General features: G+C 40.6%; 1 protein-coding gene and 1 long non-coding RNA gene across 3 annotated transcripts in view; one reads left to right on the forward strand and one right to left on the reverse strand.

Moving 5' to 3' along the window:
- The window catches only part of CNMD (chondromodulin), a 28,389-nt gene extending 22,113 nt beyond the window's left edge, over window positions 1-6,276 (forward strand). Inside the window, exons 6-7 of one of the 2 annotated variants that reach the window (XM_084876566.1) lie at window positions 2,182-2,357; window positions 5,729-6,276. In XM_084876566.1, coding sequence (XP_084732692.1) covers window positions 2,182-2,357; window positions 5,729-5,947 — 395 coding nt within the window. In that variant the 3' untranslated portion in view covers window positions 5,948-6,276. The remainder of the gene's footprint in view (window positions 1-2,181; window positions 2,358-5,728) is intronic. The other variant, XM_084876567.1, reaches the window with a different exon arrangement.
- A 3,236-nt stretch (window positions 6,277-9,512) lies between these two features.
- On the reverse strand, window positions 9,513-15,097 carry LOC311618884. The gene is made up of 2 exons (XR_014794403.1): window positions 11,388-15,097; window positions 9,513-11,322 (listed from the first exon to the last, which is right to left on the reverse strand). It is a non-coding gene; the product is annotated as an uncharacterized lncRNA (long non-coding RNA).
- Between the last annotated feature and the right edge of the window lie 4,631 nt (window positions 15,098-19,728).

Consider the following 19,728-nt stretch of genomic DNA (forward strand, 5'->3'; position numbering starts at 1 on the left):
CAGTTGTTTGCACTTTGCAATTTTACATTTTTCCCCCTAAGGCATAGAATCCAGGGACTGAGACGCTGACTCTTTATTATGTTCAAACCTGGAATTATGGGACGGCCAGATGCAGCTGTGGGCAGAGGTTGAGATTCTTTAAGTTCTGGGCTCAGACATCAGCCTCCAGGTTCCGTGAAAATAAATGAAGGGTCGGGGGCTCCGAGCGAGGTTGGAGCACACCTTGCAGCCATTTCTGGGTGGAGAAGGGTAGGTGAGCCCCAGGCCAGGCTCGGTCCCCTGCGTTCCCGTCCCCAGGGCTGTCCTCACTCTGATTTCCACCACAGTCACCCACTCTGGCCCTCCAAAGGCCGTCTCTGTAGCTCTGGATAAAAGGCCTTTTTCTTCTAGCACAGCTGAGATAGGTATGTTTTCTAAAAGATTTTACTGAACATCAAGATAAAGCAGCCTGGGAATAATAATGAAAATATACAGGCATTGAAACCAGGCTTGGGGGTGAAATGGCAGTTATTGTTAACGCATGCAGAGTTTCAGTTTTGCAAAATGAAAACTGTTCTGGAGATAGATGGCTGCATAGCAATGTAAATATACTTTATGCCACTGAACTTTACCCTGAAAAATGATTTAAATGGTAAATTTTATGTATATTTTACCACAATTTATTTTTTAAAACCTTGCCAAGGATTAGAAAATCCAGACTTCTGATTCTGCCGTGGCTGACTTATTCCTACAATTCACAAATCTTATTCTGTCCCAGAGCTTGGCAAATAGGATTCAATTTATGCGTCAGTGGCCATGGTTGCCTGGAAGAGTGGGTTAAGGACCTTGCGGCCACAGGCAGGCTCGGTAAGAAAGAACACCATGAGCAGTGTTTGTCACACTCTTGGGGGCTGGAGAGGACTGCCAGGTGGACAGCTGCTTTTGTCCTCCTGCTCTTGCCCAGTGGGTGGCTTTTGTCCTCCTGCTCTTGCCTGGTGCATGAAACTGAGACTTTGAGAGATACCAAATTCATGCACTGGAAGGGGTTCCTCAACCCAGCCTGCCCTCTCTCACAGTCTGGGAGCCCTCCGGGGTGGGAGGCAACCCAGCGATCAGGGGAAGGCAACACCCCCTTCACAACTCTGCTGCTGCCACTGCCAGCAGCGTAAGCTTCAGCCAGCCCTGGTTAGCTGAGCCTCTGGCAGCCCTGGGCAGCTGGGCAGCCATCATCTGAGACTTGTCTGTGCCTCGTGTTGGCCCTGTGTCTGCTGCCCTGGTGGGGCTGAGGGGACTGGGTGCCGCCATCTTTGAGGGTGTGACAGTCAATTAGCATATTCCCTCCTTATTGGCTGTGGACGCCACCATCTTTGAGGGTGAGGCAGTCAATTAGCATATTCCCTCCTTATTGGCTGTGGGTGCCGTCTTTTTCAATGGCATGAGGGTCAATTAGCTTATCCCCTCCTTATTAGATAGGATAGTCATTCCATTATGAACGCATTGGGCTGTAGGTAATGGAATACCTGGCCAGCAGTAGTTTCAGCAAGTACACGTGGAATGTTTTTCATATAGCCAGAAGTCTGGAGATATGTTCTGGCATTACCAGCTACTCAGTGATGTCATCACGCCTCTTTCTAGCTTAGCATTTTTCTTCCCATTGCACGCTGCTCATCATCCTGTGCCTGTCACCTCTGGACACAGGTCGGCTCCCTTACCCTGAACATCACATCTACCCAGAAAGGAAGACAAGATATAGGAGGCCATATCTGTCCCCTTTTAACCAAGAAAGCAGAATTGCACTAGCATATTCTGCTTCTGTCTCACTGGCCAGCAATGTGTGATCTGGGCACTCCTCATTACCAGGCAGGCTCGGGAAATGAGTGGTATTTTACTTTTTTAGCTTCTATTGTAGAGGCAGGCAAAGAAAACAGGGGATTGTGGGCAGATTTTGTCAGCTATCTTACAATATCTACCTCAGGTAGTATTATAAAATCAAATTTTAGCTACCGTATGTTTAACTACTAACTCAAGATTAAAACCTGCTTTATTATTACAAAAATCATCAGTACAAAGGTAAGTGGTGTGTAGGTGTGTCTGTGTTTGGGTGTCCTTTTTCTGTTTTTCGTTCTGATCAACACAGGCCTTCCTTAATTATTCAAGTAATGGAATTAACTTGCATTTTCATTCATTCATTCATATTTGCAGAAACTCAGAGGGAAAGAAGAGAATTGGTAACACAAACTGTTACAATCACCACCAGACCACGCAGTGGACCACGCAGTGGACCTCGGGGCAACCCAGGCCCTGGCAGACTGAGTAACAAAACCAGACCCAGCGTGCAGGACGACTCAGAGCCCTTCAACCCCGACAACCCTTACCACGTGCGTACGCTGCTCCTGCCACATGCTCAGATGAGTGCATTAAACCTAACACTGGAGTGGTAGCGTTCCTAGAGGTTTCAAACAAGCATTTAGTATCCAACTGAGACTTTTACTCAATATTTTAAAAGTGCGTCTTCATTTGCTTGTTGCTGGGCTGATAAATGCGATGAGAACAGGTTGAGCCTCTGTGGCGAGAGCCTGGCTGGCTGGAACCCCATTCAAGCTGCTTTCCGTGCTCTCCTGTTCTTGAGTCACAAGCAAATCCACAAGACAAAGTCATACCAGAAATTTATGTTAAAATGTTCCCTGGGGGCAGCACACAGAAGGAAAGTATTCTTTCCCCGCTTTACACCCTCTGTATTCACCCCTTCAGCAGACACCTGTTGAGGACATGCTTAGCAGGCTCCGTGCACATGGCAGGCAGGACCTTCTGCCCGGGGACTCTCAGCCCACTCTGCAGGCAGGCCCGGGCACAGATAAAGCACTTTAGAATCGGTGCTTGGAAGGATGGTGTTTGGAAGGATGATACTAACATGCTAGAAACTTACCAAATCTTCCACAAAATATTATCTACTAGGACTGCACTTTGCAGGAAGTAGAAAAATAAGTATTTATTCTAACTAGTTTTAATTGAAAAAATAATACATGCATATACTTTTTAAAAACAGTATACAAGGGTATACAATGAACAGTGAGTTTCCCTTCCATATCAGACACCCTTCCCAGAACAACCTATTAACAATAGCGACTTGCCCAGTTTCTTTGCATAAGTACACACACACACACACACACACACACACACACACACACACAATTTGAACACAAGAGCATATTAAACTCCTGTACCTTGCCAGTTACAGTATGTCATTTTGAAGATTGTATCTCCTATATAGACTACCTCCTCCATTTTAATGTCCACATTGTGCTATTTTGTGTGGACAGATGTACAACTTCACTAGTTCTACTTTGGTGGACATGTAAATTATTTTACTTTTGCGTTAGAAAAGCTGTTACTAGTGCCCCGTCTTGCACACACGCCTCATACAGCTGTGGGAAGGTGAATGAGGTGCAGCTCCCGCTCCACACACTGCTGGCCATACGGTACCCATTAAACTGGTCTGTCTGATTTAGTTATCAGTCTACTGCCCACTGTACACAAGGGAATATATCTTTAAAATAAATACTGACTTTTGGGTCTGCTGAATCAATGTAGATAGGAATTTTATATTTTAATAGGGGATATCAAACATATTGCCTTCCAAGAAATTATACTAGCTACGTGTGTTCAAATGGTAATAAAAGGCCTCTATTATCAAACGTAAAAAGGATCTTCACCAGTTTTGGGGGGTGTAAAATTTATCTACCTGTTTTATCGTGCCTGCCTTTAATTATATGCACGATCGAGCATCTTTTCGTAAACAGATAAGCCATTTGTGTGTACTTTTCCTATGTAACCTCTTCAGGCCTATTCATGTGCTGCAGATACATTTTCTAATTTATCATTTTAGACTAATACATTCTCCAAAGACTTAAGAGTAAAAAGTATTTTTAAATAGCTCAAGGCTTATCAGAAAATTCAGGACACCACAGTACTTCATTCCCTAAAACTCAAATAAAAAAGGAAATAAAATCTGAATCAGCAAAAGGAAAATTTAATAGTTTATTCCCCAGACAGCTGATTAGATGAATCTGGTTCAAGGGGTAAGGGCATCAGCCCCTTGACAGGTGAGGAGGAGGACTGTCTACCTGGCTTCCAGGCTTGACTGTCCATATTCTTTTAAAAACTACAACTACATCAGTTTTTCCCTTTGCTTTGTGTTCACTTTTAAGCAGACGCCTCTCCAGGATCTCAGTCCTTCACATATTTCTTTAGGGCATTTTAGAGCAACAACCTGAGATTCCCTAGCAACATTTTAATCTAACAAGGCTTCGCTGAACCCTCAATATTAAAAAATGTCTCAAACATCAGGCTTTTTGCCTCCCTGCCCTACAAGAGTCAGCTACAACTAATGAGATGGGTTCCTTCTTTTTTTTCTTTTATTTTATCCCAGATGAACCTATTTCAAGAGATAAGCCAAAATGGGTGAGGGAGGAATCTGAAAAATGAAAGTATGAGAATAAGACAAATATTTTGATGACAAAAACTTAACAGGAATGTTAATTTTGTTAGGTGTGATAATGGCAGTGTGGTTGTGTAGAAAAATATTCTCTTATTTGCGAAGTAACATTCTAATGTATTTATGGGTCAAATATCACAACACTAAAATGAATTTTAAAGGTGGTGGTGGGGAAAACAAGCAAATTTAACAAGAAGCTAGCAATTGTCAAATCTAGATGATGTTCAGTATACAATTTTCTTCACTTCCAGTATGTTTGAATCTTTCGTAATAAAAACCGCCATCTCCCTCCAAAAAAATTGAGTACACTTGTTATGCCAGAACAGGTGGCAAGGTGCTGAGTTCACGAGGCTCAAGCCTGTGTGGTGCTGCATCTGCCCACATTCACCTACTTCCAGGAAAGAGGCTCCAATTGAACAAAGGATTTACTTTAACAATAAGGGCTTCTGAGCAATGAAATTCAATACCATATTAAAGAGGACACAGAAACTATACCCCTAGATATCCATAAAAAGGAAAGCCAGATACGTAAATTTGGCAGGGGGACAAGTTCCTTCCAGCACTGTGCTCTCCAGTGGCGAGAAAACGCCGTTTTGTAGGTAATTCTTACTTCATCAATATGACTTTATTTCTGTAAGTAATTATGGCACACAGGAACAAACAAGGCAGTTTAAGGTCTGGAATTTCACACATTATGTGGCGCCTTTCCCTGGGTGTTACAGACCCTTATGCTGACGTAAAGGCAGGAGCTAAATGACTCCAGTGTTCTCAGCCACTGCAACGGGAACACGGGAACACCATGTTGGCCTGTCAGTGAGAACCCAAGTGTGCGCCCGGGAGGTCTGGAAGCCATCACTACAGGAAGGACGAGCTCCTGCTGACTTAAATTAACAGTGGCAGGCATGCTACTGGTGAGTTGTGACTCCTTTCCATTTGCCTATTTAAAACAAGATGAGTCCCTATTGAGTGGTTAGCATGGCTCATTAAAGCATGGAGAAACTTCATCAATATTTACAAAAAAAAACCTTCCTGCAGTGACAGATTAGGCAGGTAAAGTTCCTGGATGTTAGAAGAAATTCTGAACTATAAGGTTATGACTGAAAACTCCTTACAGAAAATTATGCTGATTTCTTTCTTTTTTAGTTTTTCTTTTATGCTTTCTTATAGCAAAGAACATTCAGGATCTTTTTTTTAAAAAATGTGTAACGAACTTCTCATTACAAAGAAAACCCAAATAATTCTTTTATTTCACAGCAGCAGGAAGGGGAAGGCGTCATGACGTTCGACCCTAGACTGGACCACGAAGGAATCTGCTGCATAGAATGCAGGCGGAGCTACACCCATTGCCAGAAGATCTGTGAGCCCCTGGGAGGCTTTCAGCCATGGCCCTACAATTACCAGGGCTGCCGGTCAGCCTGCAGAGTCATCATGCCATGTAGCTGGTGGGTGGCCCGCATCTTGGGCATGGTGTGAAGTCACTTCATATACCAGGTGCTGTAAAGGAAGAAGTAACTCAAGAAACAACCAAAGTATGAAAGAAAACTCTTGATGCTGAAGGGACCACAAAGTATTTTATACTCAATCTGAGTAATGTTCTTTGAAACACTGTTAGCAGAATATTTCTCCATTGCTTTACAGAACTTTATCCAGAATGTGCAAATGTACTGAAAGAGTAGACTAAAATGTCATAATAATCCTTTTGTTACTTGCTATTTTTTATTTGCTTTGCCCATAAGGCCTGCTCATAAGATTTCCTTCCCAAGCCATTTTGAAATAAACATGAAAATTTACAATTTGTCAAAGTTCTCATGTACACTTGAGTTCTTTTTAATCAAGTCACTAGGTTTTCTGTTATTTGTATAGAATTCCTCAATTGTTCTTAACCTTTACTGTTCTTCCCAGTCTTGCAAATGTGCTCCAGAGTCCCCAGAAAAAAACACAAACAAGCCCGGGCCAGTGTGGCTCAGTTGTCCAGTGCCCTGAAAGGTCTACAGTTCCATTCCCATCAGGGCACATGCCTGGGTTGTGGGCTGAATCCCTGATCAGATGCCAGCTGGAGGCAGCCAATCGATGTTCCTCTCTCTCTTCCTCTCCCTTCGTCTCTCTAAAATCAATAGAACATTAAAAAACAAACCACAAAGAAGGAAAACAGAATAATGGAATTTACCTGAAAGTAAACATAAACCTCAATGTGGTAGCTCATGGGAAATTCTTGAGCTGGCATGTGACTAACAGGTAGCTGCCCTATGCTAGGAGTCACTTCCCAGAAAAGCAATAGGCTAACGAGGAGAAATGCAGCCAGAGATAAGTCAGACTTGGGAAGAGGACTTTCATTGACATTCTGAAGAGAGATCTTCACACTCTTTTCAATAAGTGCTCACTGGCATGAAGAAGCGTAATGATTCCTTCCTCTGGAATACAAATCAGGCTGTTGATGTAGTTCAATTACCAATTAGTTACTCTCCTTAGTAATAGGGCTGGCTGCAGCTTGGCAGATACAGCTGAGGAAGAAGAGCCTATTTATTTATAATGACATAAAGTCTCTCAGGAACGCTGACAAGAAACAAGGGCTGTCTTTAGAAAATGAAATATTCACATCAGGAAGAGAAGCAGGTATTTCATATTTTTGACATATTAGTTCCGAATCCCACAATCTGAGAGATAAAGAACTTTCTTAAGGAAAATCAGTTTTCCAAAACAAGGATTCAGAGAGATGATAGGTCTTGATACCATGATCTTATTATAGTCTCATATTCTAAATACATCTTAGTAGTACACATTTAGTATTTTCCAATTTGTCTGTAAGATCATACAGAATTTTAAAAATCTGGTTATCAGATGAAGGCTCAGATGCTTGTATTTAAGGAAATACACAGCAAGGCAGGCTTCTGGAGAAAAAACTACAAGGGAAATACACATACTGAACTATATGTAATGGCACAGTGTTCTCAGCTACTTCCTGCACAGTTATGAATTTTACATGTTTAATCTTTGAAATGGTTAATGACTGTCATTCTACAAAGCAAGTATGTGCCAATGGTTCCACACACCATCTCCCATCTCACTGCCCAGCAACCTGTATATTTGGTTCTACAACTAAATAAATAAAAATAAAAATAAAAATAAAAAATAAAAAAGACTGATCCCGGCACAGAAGAGCCTGTGTGGTCTCATGAGAGAGACAGTCAGGACTCAGTACACCGAAGGCCTTGATAAAGATGGCAGCACTGGGCATCTTGGAGAAGATGCCTTTGCTAGAGCTTCAGGGAGCACTTGTGAAAGTGACAGAGGAAAGGCTTTCGAGGCAGAGGGAGCAGTCTAGTGAAGCCAGAGGTTTTTAAGTTAACTGATTCACTGAGGGGGAAGGAGGGAATTGTGGGGTACAAGCAGGCAAATGGAGCATTCAGGCTGAGGTAACATTAAGACAGAAATGTAGGCAAAAACTATACCTTATATTGCATGCTATTTTGAATTCATTTATTTATTTGGTAGGTCAGAAATAGGGACCCAATCAAAGATTTCATGCAAAGAAGGGGCAAGAAGAGGGCTAAGTTTCCATTCTAGATGGACCACTTTAGTAGCTCTCCATCTGAGAGCAGGTGTCAGACTTAGCAAGGAAGGCAGCATGTCATTAGAAAAGGTTGCCTCCTAAAAAGATGCTCCCTTTTCAAAGTCCCACAATCAATTGAAAAAAATCTAGTAGATAATTTACTTCATGAGAGATAAAGCAATTATGTTGTGTTCTGAAAGTCACCAAGGAAGGCAGTTTAGGGAAAAAAGCACCAATGTTTTAAGGGATGGGGAAACTCAAGATAGGTTTAAAGGTAGGAATCACTGAAGACTCAAAGTTTGTTCAAAGTAGAAAACTAAAGGCCTACTTTGAAAGAGAATAATCTATATATATAAGATTAGGCGACTGCCCAGCCATCGGTCCAGTAGCTATGACACGCACTGACCACCAGGAGGCAGATGCTCAATAAAGACCTGCCAAGCTGTGATGACTGGGCAGAGGCGGTTCTCAGAACCAGAGAGAAGGGAGCCCAATTCCAGGGTGTGTCACCCAAGAGCTACCCTCACAGGGACCCCTCAGGGGATGTCAGAGAGCCGGTTTTGTTCTGATCTACACAGGCCAGGCTGAGAGAACCCACTAGAGCACATGTGTCAAACACAAGGCCCGCGGGCCAAATCCAGCCCGCCAGGCCTTGCAATGTGGCCCGCACCGCGCTGTCATCACTGCACTCCGCTGTCAGTTTATGACATTGTCAGTTTATGACTGTTCAGTAAACCATTCGGCCCGTGATTTAGGCTGGATTTTAGATTTTGGCCCCTTCTCTGATTGAGTTCGACACCCCTACACTAGAGGGACCCTGCTCACTCTGCAGAAGCCCTTCGAGCCCTGGCACCATCCCAAGTGTGGCCGGCTGGGGAGGGACCAAAGAGGTTGACTCCAGGGCGTGTCTGGCCCATCTCACCCAGTCCTGCCCCGCTGGTCACCTTCTAATTAATTTGCTTTCAATGTGCATGGATCCATGCACTGGGGCACTAGTTAGTGTATAAAGGAAGAAAGGACACTGCAGAATACAAACTTCACAAATGGGTACTAATCTACAGATTATGCTTTACCAGGCCAGTACAAAAGTGCAAATGTAGCCAGTTAGCTGTTTTGAAAATTGTGTATTTGTTCTATTATAGATACTCACTTAATTTCTTTTCTTTTCTTTTTTAATCATTATCCAAGGATAGATTGGTTGCCTCCTGAAAGAGGCCCCAGACTGGACAGGGATCAAAGCTGCATCTGAGGTTTGCCCACTTGACTGGGAATCGAACCTGCAAGCCCTTGCTCCATGAGCCAATGCTCACTCCAGCATTGAGCCAGATCAGCCAGGGTGATTTTCATATAATTCTTAGTGGTGTTGTAAAGTAATCCTTATGAACATCACAGGTTGATTTTCAAGGTCTTAGGTCTGAATCAGATTGCAAGGGCTACTGTGGTCTTAGATGTAATAGTTGTTGTGTAAGCACACAGAAAATGAAAAAATGGTTTTGCTGGGTTTTATTACGTATAAATGTTCTGTTATATTGATGTATCTCACTGAAAGATAACAAGAAACTTTTATTCAATTTTAAAAACCTGTTAATCTAATCCTTATACCTCCTTCCTCCGCCACTTCAAATAGCTGTTGATACTAAAAAAGTAAACATATTCAAAATATTCACTTAACCCACTCAACAGTTGATTTCTTATACCAGATTTATTACACTCTGAAATACAAGCTACATTTTTACAAAATAGAAATTCCTTGTGTGAGTGGAATAAATTTTATTTCTGTATAAGCTGAATATACTGACTTGTTTTATGAATATTTATTTTATATAAATGGTGATAATTTTTTTTTTTAAGTTAACTGATTTACTGAGGAAGGAGGAGGGAGTTAACAAAAATCTACATGCATAGATAGTCATAGCAGTGTATCTCTAACACAGAGGTATAAATTTGAGAGCCAATGATGCAAACTTTAGCAAAAACATTTTACAAGAAGAATGAGTTTTGGTGTTTATAAAAGAAAGCTGAACTCCTATTAAAGGACTTTTGTACATATATGCATGCTCATATTCTATATGCATGCACATTTCACTTTTTAAAAGCCCAATATTAGAATCAAACCTCCAGAACAAGTTAGTGTTCACTGATTTTTAACAATAAAAGGACTCACCACAGCTGTTAAACTGCTTATGACAAAAAGTAATCAATTTACATATGGTTTGTAGGTACTTACTATGTAAAGGTCAGTAAGTATATCTGTATATACATTTATGCATGTATACCCTAAATCTAGCAAATAGCTGATGTGATTTTCAAGCTTGGCTGACTAAACCTTTTTTACATCTTAATTGCTTTTAAATCAAATATACGAAGTCGGTCTTCATTAGGCTGAGTGATGAAAACAGATAATGGAAATGGAAATAATATACCCTCTCTCTAAGCTATAACCAAGTCCCTAGGTTTAAACATCAAATGATTAAAAAAGCAACATTTGTTCACAAAGTTCTAAGATTTTAGTAATAACTTTACAGATGTTATGTTACATTCCTGTTCTCTTTGGGTCTGCTCCTTAACAAACATTCTCTTCCTATCAAATCCTATAATTGAACCAGAACCCTTTATTCTCATCTCATGGCTATACAAATTCTAATGGCAACTAGAGAACTTGGAAGGAATAAAATCTACATACATACTTAAAAAACACACACTAGCTTTTGCAAATTTAATTGCAATTATTTAAACACACACACACACACACACACACCCCAACATGATTTCTGTGGCTTCCTGGCCTTGACCCTTTCATGGTGTGGATTTAATTGCTACAAATTTTCTTTTCATATGCCTACATTCCATTATCCTAGACCAGTGGACAGCAAACCACGGCTCATGAGCCACATGCGACTCTTTGGCCCCTTGAGTGTGGCTCTTCCACAAAATACCATGCATGGGCGAGCACATACAGTGCGATTGAAACTCATGCCCCATGGGCAGAAGTCGTTTTTCAGCCTGGGTGAGTCTATTTTGAAAAAGTGGCCAAAGAGCCGCATGTGGCTCATGAGGCGACTGCTCTAGACTATTATCCATCTTTTTATAATGAACTGGTATGTATGAAATTCGTGCAGGGGGGGGGGGGGGGGAGAGGGGGGTGCGGTACCTCAGCCTAGCCTACACCCTCTCCAATTGGGAACCCCTTGGGGGATGTCCCTCTCACAATCTGAGCCCACTGGCTCCTAATCGCTCACCTGCCTGCCTGCCTGATCGCCCCTAACTGCCTCTGCCTGCCTGCCTGATGGCCCCTAACCTCACTGCCTGCCTGCCTGATCACCCCTAACTGCCCTCCCTTGATGGCCTGATTACACCCCCAACTGCCCTCCCTTGATGGCCTGATTACACCCCCAACTGCCCTCCTCTGCTGGCCAATTTGGTTCTGATTGGCCAGTTTCTATGCCAGTCAGTGTCAAAAGCTCTGCCTCCTATGCAGCCACTAGTTCCTCACAGTTCACCCAGATTTGGTTCTGACTGGTCAGTTTCTAAGCCAGTCAGCATCTTTGGGCCTATCAACAGGGCCTGATCAGAAAGGCGGGGTTGGTCAGCAGCCCCCGTGGAGCCCTGGAAAGAAATGGAGGCACGACTTGCTGATCCAAACCAGAGAGAGGGGCAAGTGCTGACCAACAACTGCCACACACGCTACAGATCAGACCCTGCTTCTCTCTTCAGGCCTCTCTCTGGGCCTTATTTGCAGCCCCCTCAGCAGTCAGTGCAGGATGGCCATTGCAACCCAGCACTGACTGCAAGATTGACTTCCAATTGGTCGAGCCTCTGGTCATGACAGACCCAGGATTTTTTTTTTAATATATATATTTTATTAATTTTTTACAGAGAGGAAGAAAGAGAAGAGTTAGAAACATCGATGAGAGAGAAACATCGATCAGCTGCCTCCAGCACATCCCCTACTGGGGATGTACCTGCAACCAAGGTACATGCCCTTGACCGGAATCGAATCTGGGACCTTTCAGTCTGCAGGCCGACGCTCTATCCATTAAGCCAAATCAGTTTTGGCGACCCAGGTTTTTTATATATTAGGATTTGTTTTATACTGACATAGTCAAAGGACTGGAATAAGTCAAGCATGAACTTTCTCTTAGCAACACATTGCTTTTAAAGGCAAGGGGTTTCTTTTCAATTAAAACCATATTTCTACCTGTTATTTAAGTACAACTATGCAGCAAAAATGATATATCCTAACACAATTTACTGGACCTACTCAACCAGCACCAAAATTTTAATATTCATTTAGCACCTATGTGTAATTACACAAAGCAACATCTGAGAAGATTCCGGTTACTAACGAAATGGTGTCTCATTTTTGTACTGTGCCATGGCCCTCCATAAATACTGAGCATGCCAGTATCCTCTGCCCCGTTTTAAGTAGTATCTCAGCAGTGATAAACTAGCATCTTGTCCAAATATTCTCAATTTTTTTTTCTGAATAAAACAGATTTTCTTTCATTGTGCAGTACCACAGTTATATGGATTCAATGCCTTTATCATAATGTCATCGGTTCTAATGACAGAGGAACAAAAAAAAATTGTGATCATCTATCCTCTGCCTTTACATCTATGCAAGGGAGAAACCATTCTAAAAGGAGCAAGTGGCCAAGCCGCTAGTTACTCTTTTCTAAAATGTATTGGAAATGAGGCATTAGAGATTAGTGCTAGCTTCTATTTATTCTCTCTTTCACTCTTTGAAATTGGTGGTTTTTAAGGACAATGTCCCATGTCACTGCTAAGTCCATATCACCAGTCATTAAAAACAGATTTACTGGGGCCTACCCCAAACCCACTGATTCAAAAGGGAACCCTGCATTAAAAACTTCCCAGGTTAGGGTTATTCATCTTTAATTTTCAGAACCACTATCCTATAGCTTATACAGCAGCATATGTGCCCATACTATATAATTTTAAGTTGCCTGATAATTGGGGTCACTATCAGAAGATCAGTACAAGATTAGGGTAAGCTAATTTTAGGTGAGTTAGATTATGATTCTATCACCAACTATCTGTGTGAGTTTTGTTAAAGAACTGTTATAAAGAAAAAGGTATACAAGAGTGCTGGGGGGGGGGGGGTATGCATCTGTGAAACCAAAGGTATTTAAAATTTAGTCCAGCTCCAACATTCTGACTTTATTTTTTTGTTGTGCCTCCTCCTATTGACAGGGGATGGAATGCAAATATATGCTTAAGGTAGTAATAGGTACCAAAGCTACTTCTAGTCTTGGCAGATGGCCTATAAAAACATGCCCTGCTGATCTGATTTTTTACAATTCTATTAAACATAAAATCCTAAGCAATACTTATTTTGAAGTCCCTGTTCAGAACCAGTTATTCTATTTAACCCATTTTTTTCTCAGCATCTATTCTGCTGTAACTGTACTATATTGCAGAACAAGAAATAGCTTTGCTAAACAAGTTTACACTAAAATGTAATATTACCTATAATTTAATGTGTAAGAAGGAAAAGGAATAAGGTGATTATTGAGACTGAGGGCTTCCCACATACCCATTAACTCATATACCATAACTGAAATTCAGCCACATGAATACTATCAGATATTCTGAGGAAAACTACATTACAACCCGTTAAATTTGATTTGACTGTATGCATATTTGATACAAAGTAGCAAAAAAAGGACAATGGATAAAATTTTTATAACACTGAAGACAACAGAATTTTATATTAAGCTGGGACAAGCTCTGATCTTAGCTACCATCATCTCATCTGTATTACTTAGCAAGGCCCTACACAATCTAGGCCCCTCACTACTTGTCTCATCATCAGTGATCTCAATCCCTTGCTCACTCCTGTATCCAGGCCTTCCTTTGCTGTAGCTTCTGCTGGGAGTGCTCTTTCTCATGTATCTGCATGGCTCATTCCTTTGCTTCCTGCAAGGCTATTCAAAGGTCACCTACTCACTTGAGTTCTTAGTCTCCTATCTCAAATTTCCAACACCTATTGTACTCTTTGCACAGTGTTCTTCCTGAGCACTTACCATCTCTTAACATACATCCTGTTATTTCCTCCCATAAGCTAAGCACCATAATAAAGGCAGGGACTTTTGCTTTGTTCCCTAGAGCCTGGAACAGGGTCTGGCACATATTTGGCACTCAATGTTGATCAATACCATGAACTATTTTTCACTTATCTTTATTATTCTATTACCTATATTAAAGTGAAAACCTACTTCAAGAAAGTATATTGCTTTTAACATGGCTAGTGTGGCTCAGTGGTTGAACACCAACATATGAACCAAGGGAGTCACTGTCTGGGCAGGGCACGTGCCTGGGCTTCAGGCTCCATCTCCAGTAAGGGACATGCAGGAGGCAGCTAAGCAATGAGGATTCTCTCCCATCACTGATATTCCTCTCTTTACCTCTTCCTTCTTCTCTGAAATCAATACAAATATCTACACTAGTAAAAGAGAAAGATACAGCCGAAACCGGTTTGGCTCAGTGGATAGAGCGTCTGCCTGCGGACTGAAAGGTCCCAGGTTCGATTCCGGTCAAAGGCATGTACCTTGGTTGCAGGCACATCCCCAGTAGGGGGTGTGCAAGAGCTAGCTGGTCGATGATTCTCTCTCATCGATGTTTCTAACTCTCTATCCTTCTCCTCCTCTGTAAAAAATCAATAAAATATATTTAAAAAAAAAAAAAAAAAGAAAGATACAAATTGACCCTACCTTCATGACACCCACCAGCCAATCAGGAGTGAGTATACATATTAACCCAACAAAGCTGATGGTTAATTTGCATATGCAGGAGCCAAGTGGCAGAGGGCAGGGTGGGATGCTTGTGTCATCGCCATGGCAATGACACCCCAGCTGCTCTGGGCGTCTAAGCAGCATGGGAAGGGGGAAAGGCGGCAATGGGACGAGCAAAGGCAGAAAGGTGGCTCGAGCAAAGACAGAAAGGCTGCTCCGGCGGGAGCAAAGGCGGTGCCAGCAGCCAGGGGGAGGAAGGCCCATTCTTGCACAAATCTTCTTGCATTGGGCATCTAGTATTTTAATAAAAAGTATATGGCTTTTCAGAATTTGGAAACAGCCTAAGTGTCCGTCAGCAGATGATTGGATCCAAAAACTTTGGTACATCTACACAATGGAATACTATGCGGCCATAAAAAATAAGGAATTCTCATCATTTGCAGCAAACTGGATGGAACTGGAGAACATCATGCTGAGTGAAATAAGCCAATCAATGAAAGAGAAACACCACATGACCTCACTCATTTGTGGATAACAAAGAGCATTATAAACTGATGAACCAAAAGATAGATATAGAGACAGTAAATCAACAAGTAGACTGTCAAATTACAGCGGGGAGGGGAGGAAGATCTGGGGGAGATAATAGATCAACCGAAGGACTTTTATACATGCATATAAGTATAACCAATGGACACAAAACTCTGGGGAGGGAGGGGATGTGTGGGAGGGAGGGTGGGGGGCAAAAAAAAAAAAAATCAATAAAATATATTAAAAAAAAAAAAAAAAGTATATGGCTTTTGACAGAAATACTTCAAGAGAATTAAGAAATAAAATATGTGACCCAATCAAAGAGATTCACATACTATTCAATATCTCAAAAATTTGGGGTGATTTTTCCAGAGAACATGTACCAGACTAGTAAGCAGTTCAAATTCTTGCCAGAAGTTGGAATGCTTATAAATGAAATTGCTTATCTCATTCTTGGTTTCTAGACGTTTCCATATGCCCAAACTGCGTGCCTGCCTTTGTAAATCCCCAACCTCCCTTGTCTACCCAAGTTCCTTGGGCTCAAGATTTCTTCTAAAAAGATGAATAAATTTTAGTCCTTTTTTCTCTTTTCTTTTATTGTTTTCAGAGGAAGGGAAAGAAAGAGAAAGTTAGAAACATCAATGATGAGAGAGAATAATTGATTGGCTGCTTCCCTACTGAGGATTGAGTCCGCAACCTGGGCATGTGCCTACTTTTATAGATAAGAAAACTGAGGTACAGACATTAAATACCTGACCACTGTCAGTCAGCTAGGTAAACAATGTAGCCAGGATTTGATCCCAAACAACCACTAAGCAATACTGCCTTTTCATGCACTTAACAGATCATTAAGCATATAGTATGTGCAATCACTTACTATTATTTAGTTGCATTATAGAGTATGGTTTTTTAAAGCCCATATACAGGTATTGAAGATTATTTTCCCAACTCCTTTTTAATATAAAAAAAAAAAATTGCCGCCGAAACCGGTTTGGCTCAGTGGATAGAGCGTCGGCCTGCGGACTAAAGGGTCCAGGGTTCGATTCCGGTCAAGGGCATGTGCGTTGGTTCCAGGCACATCCCCAGTGGGGGGTGTGCAGGAGGCAGCTGATCAATGTTTCTCTCTCATCGATGTTTCTGACTCTCTATCCCTCTCTCTTCCTCTCTGTGAAAAATCAATAAAATATATATTTTTTAAATTGCCTTTGGGTAAATGGTATTGTTTTTAAAGCATCTTTTTGTATATCATAAGAAAAAAAAAAAAAGTCAATGTGATTGGTATGAAGTCTCAATGCAAAGAATTAAAAATTTAAATTTGAAGGCACAGCAATGATAACATTTAGAAGATTCTGGACATGCTGAAATTCAGAATATATTACAATGTTAACATGACTGGAACAAAGGGACTAAACCTGAATCATCCCAAATTTATTGAAGAAATCAGTGACACACTAACCCTCATATATGTATTTAAGAAAAAACAATCTTAGCCTTTATTTGTACAATAAAAACTAGTGTGCAAGTGCCCACATTTAAAAAGAAGTTGATCAGCATAATATGCCAGTCCTCTTAACATCTATAGGAGTTATAAGGGTACCTTTTTCTCTTAATTACCTGGATTTGAGAAAAATAGCACTTTCAACACAAATCAGGACAACTTGAGGTAAGAGGCAAAAGATTTATATTCCTACTTAGGAAACTTATAATATTCTGAACTTTAAGAATATACCTTTTCACCCCATATATAAGTAAAAAACAAACAGCTCAATTTCCACATTATCTTCTTCATTGTAAAAAAGTTGATTTATTAATAAAAATCATTCCACACCCAACTCATTTGCCTGAAGTGGGAGTCACAGTTGTTAAATGCATGAGCACTGGAGTCTGACAGCCCTGGATTCAAATCCTAGCTTCCTCCTCACTTATCAGTGAAATGAATTTGGGCAAAAAACTTAACTTTAGCCTCATTTAAAAAAATATGTACTAACAGCATGCTATTACTACTTTACAATGCTTTCATAAATGAGGTAGAGTATATAAAGCACTTAGTGACACCTGGCACATAAAAAGTTCTAGTACAGAATAGCTACCACTGTTATTGTTCTAAGGAGTTAGCAATATATATGATTTTAGCTGTTTGGGGGAGGCGGGGCAAGTTCACTGAGGTAGGAAAAGAAGCCAAGAGTTAAATTAATTTCAGAAGCAAATCACAAGGATGACTCCAAATAATAATATCTGTAATTCAATATCTCCAGTTTGCCCACAAGTTCTCAGACATTTCAAAATAAAATCTCTTGGTATAGAGATTACTGTGTACAAAATGATCTTACAATAGAATATGCATAGGTGGAGACAAAGGAAACCAGATCAATGTTGATGATCCTGCTTATTAAAAAGGGGAAGAAAGAGTCCTGGTGGGTTCAGCAAGGCAGTTAGAGCCAAGGCCTGTGGACTGAAAGTCACAGGTTCAATCCCAGTATAGGAGGGAACCGATCTATGTTTCTTTCTCTCACATCAATGTTTCTCTCTCTCTTACCCCCTCCCTTCCACTCTCTAAAAATCAATGAAAGTAGTATCCTTGGGTGTTGACTAACCAAAAACAAGAAGGAGAAGAGATTAAGATGTACAAACTGCTAGTTATAAAAACAGCCACAAGGATGTCAAGTACACCATAGGGAATATAGTTAATAATATTCTAGTAACTATGGCAGGGGTCTTCAAACTACGGCCCGCGGGCCACATGCGGCCCACAGAGGAGTCTGATCCGGCCCGCCAGGTTTTTTGGGCAGTGAGCGCAGCCGAGGTGTTACAGTAGGAATTAGTAGTTCATATAGTCCGGCCCTCCAGCTCTCTGAGGGACCATGATCTGGCCCCCACTTTAAAAAGTTTGAGGACCCCTGAACTATGGTATAGGATGGGCACTAGATTTATTGAGATAAGTAAATTAAATAAATGGCTAATCTCTATGACGTATACCTGAAACTAATATGATATTGTATAGCAACTGTAATTGAAAAATAAACAAAATTACTTTAAAAATAACAATTAAAAAAATAAAACTACACATAACTCCCTGGCATAGAAACCATTATTTTTTTCCTTTTAACTTTTACTATTTTTTCCTTGGTTTCTCCAAGACAGAGATAACCAAAATCTATATTCATATGGGACTATAATAGCACGAATGAATAAAGAGGTAAACTTCTTTAGGGCTGGTTACAAAAAAAAAAGTAGCTCTTGTAACAAAACACACACACACAGCACCCAGAAATTTTCTAACATTCTTGGAAATGTCAGTAATAGCTACCAGAGAAATGCACATTAATGTAGACTAGGAAGATCCCAATAGAATTAAAGTGCACTGGGCGGGTCACAGAGTAAGTTAATACTTCTCTGGGTCAGTAATGTATCTCAGAGATCATCAATGGCATAAAGTGATAATATACATAACTGGAGAAGAAGAAAAAAAGATAATATGGGAACGGATAACCAAATATGCAATTATTGAACTAAATTAAAATTAAATTCGACTATTTATAACAATAGTAACATATCCCTATTTTAAATGTTTGTTGAAATTTACCTAGAAAATTTATATGGGACAGTCCAATTTTTTTCTTCCTTGTCCTATACTAGTAGCCTACTAAGAAATCCTCTCCCAAAGTCAGGAAGACATTAACCATAATAATTCAATGTTCTGCAGTCAGTGAATATCACAAATCTGAAACATGAAAATGTACAAAAAAAATTGTAGTTAGCACAAGCCATCCTTTTCCTACATTCCATATAAAATAGAGAAAGCAGGTTATTTTTTGTAAGTGGCCAGTAATTGCCAGTATTAATAAAGGAACTTATTAATTTAGCAACCAATTACAAATGGGTTAGGATATAAGACAGAATTATTGAAATGGACCCTGATGTTTCAAACCTATATTATAGCCACCTAAGAGATTCCTTGATAGCAGAATTCAAAGTAGTAGATTATTTCATTCTTTAAAGATAGTGGGAAAGTTCTGGGAAATCATCAAGGTATAGGTGATTACAGAAATCAGGAGAATAGATGAAGAATTTAAGATTAAGAAGAAAAAAAAAGGCTTCCAGAACTGAACCTTAAAAAGAAATACTAAATGAAAAACATGTACATTTCAAAGAAATAAAAGATTAACCAAGAATGCCAAGAGAGCCGAAACCGGTTTGGCTCAGTGGTAGAGCGTCCGTCTGCAGACTGAAAGGTCCCGGGTTTAATTCCAGTCAAGGGCATGTACCTTGGTTGAGGGCACATCCCCAGTAGGGGGTGTGCAAGAGGCAGCTGGTCGATGTTTCTCTCTCATCGACGTTTCTAGCTCTCTATCTCTCTCCCTTCCTCTCTGTAAAAAATCAATAAAATATATATATTTTTTTAAATGCCAAGAACTAAAAAT

Source organism: Pipistrellus hanaki (genome assembly GCF_964339955.1).
Source record: "Pipistrellus hanaki genome assembly, chromosome: 3".
In the NCBI taxonomy this organism is placed as follows: Eukaryota; Metazoa; Chordata; class Mammalia; order Chiroptera; family Vespertilionidae; genus Pipistrellus; species Pipistrellus hanaki.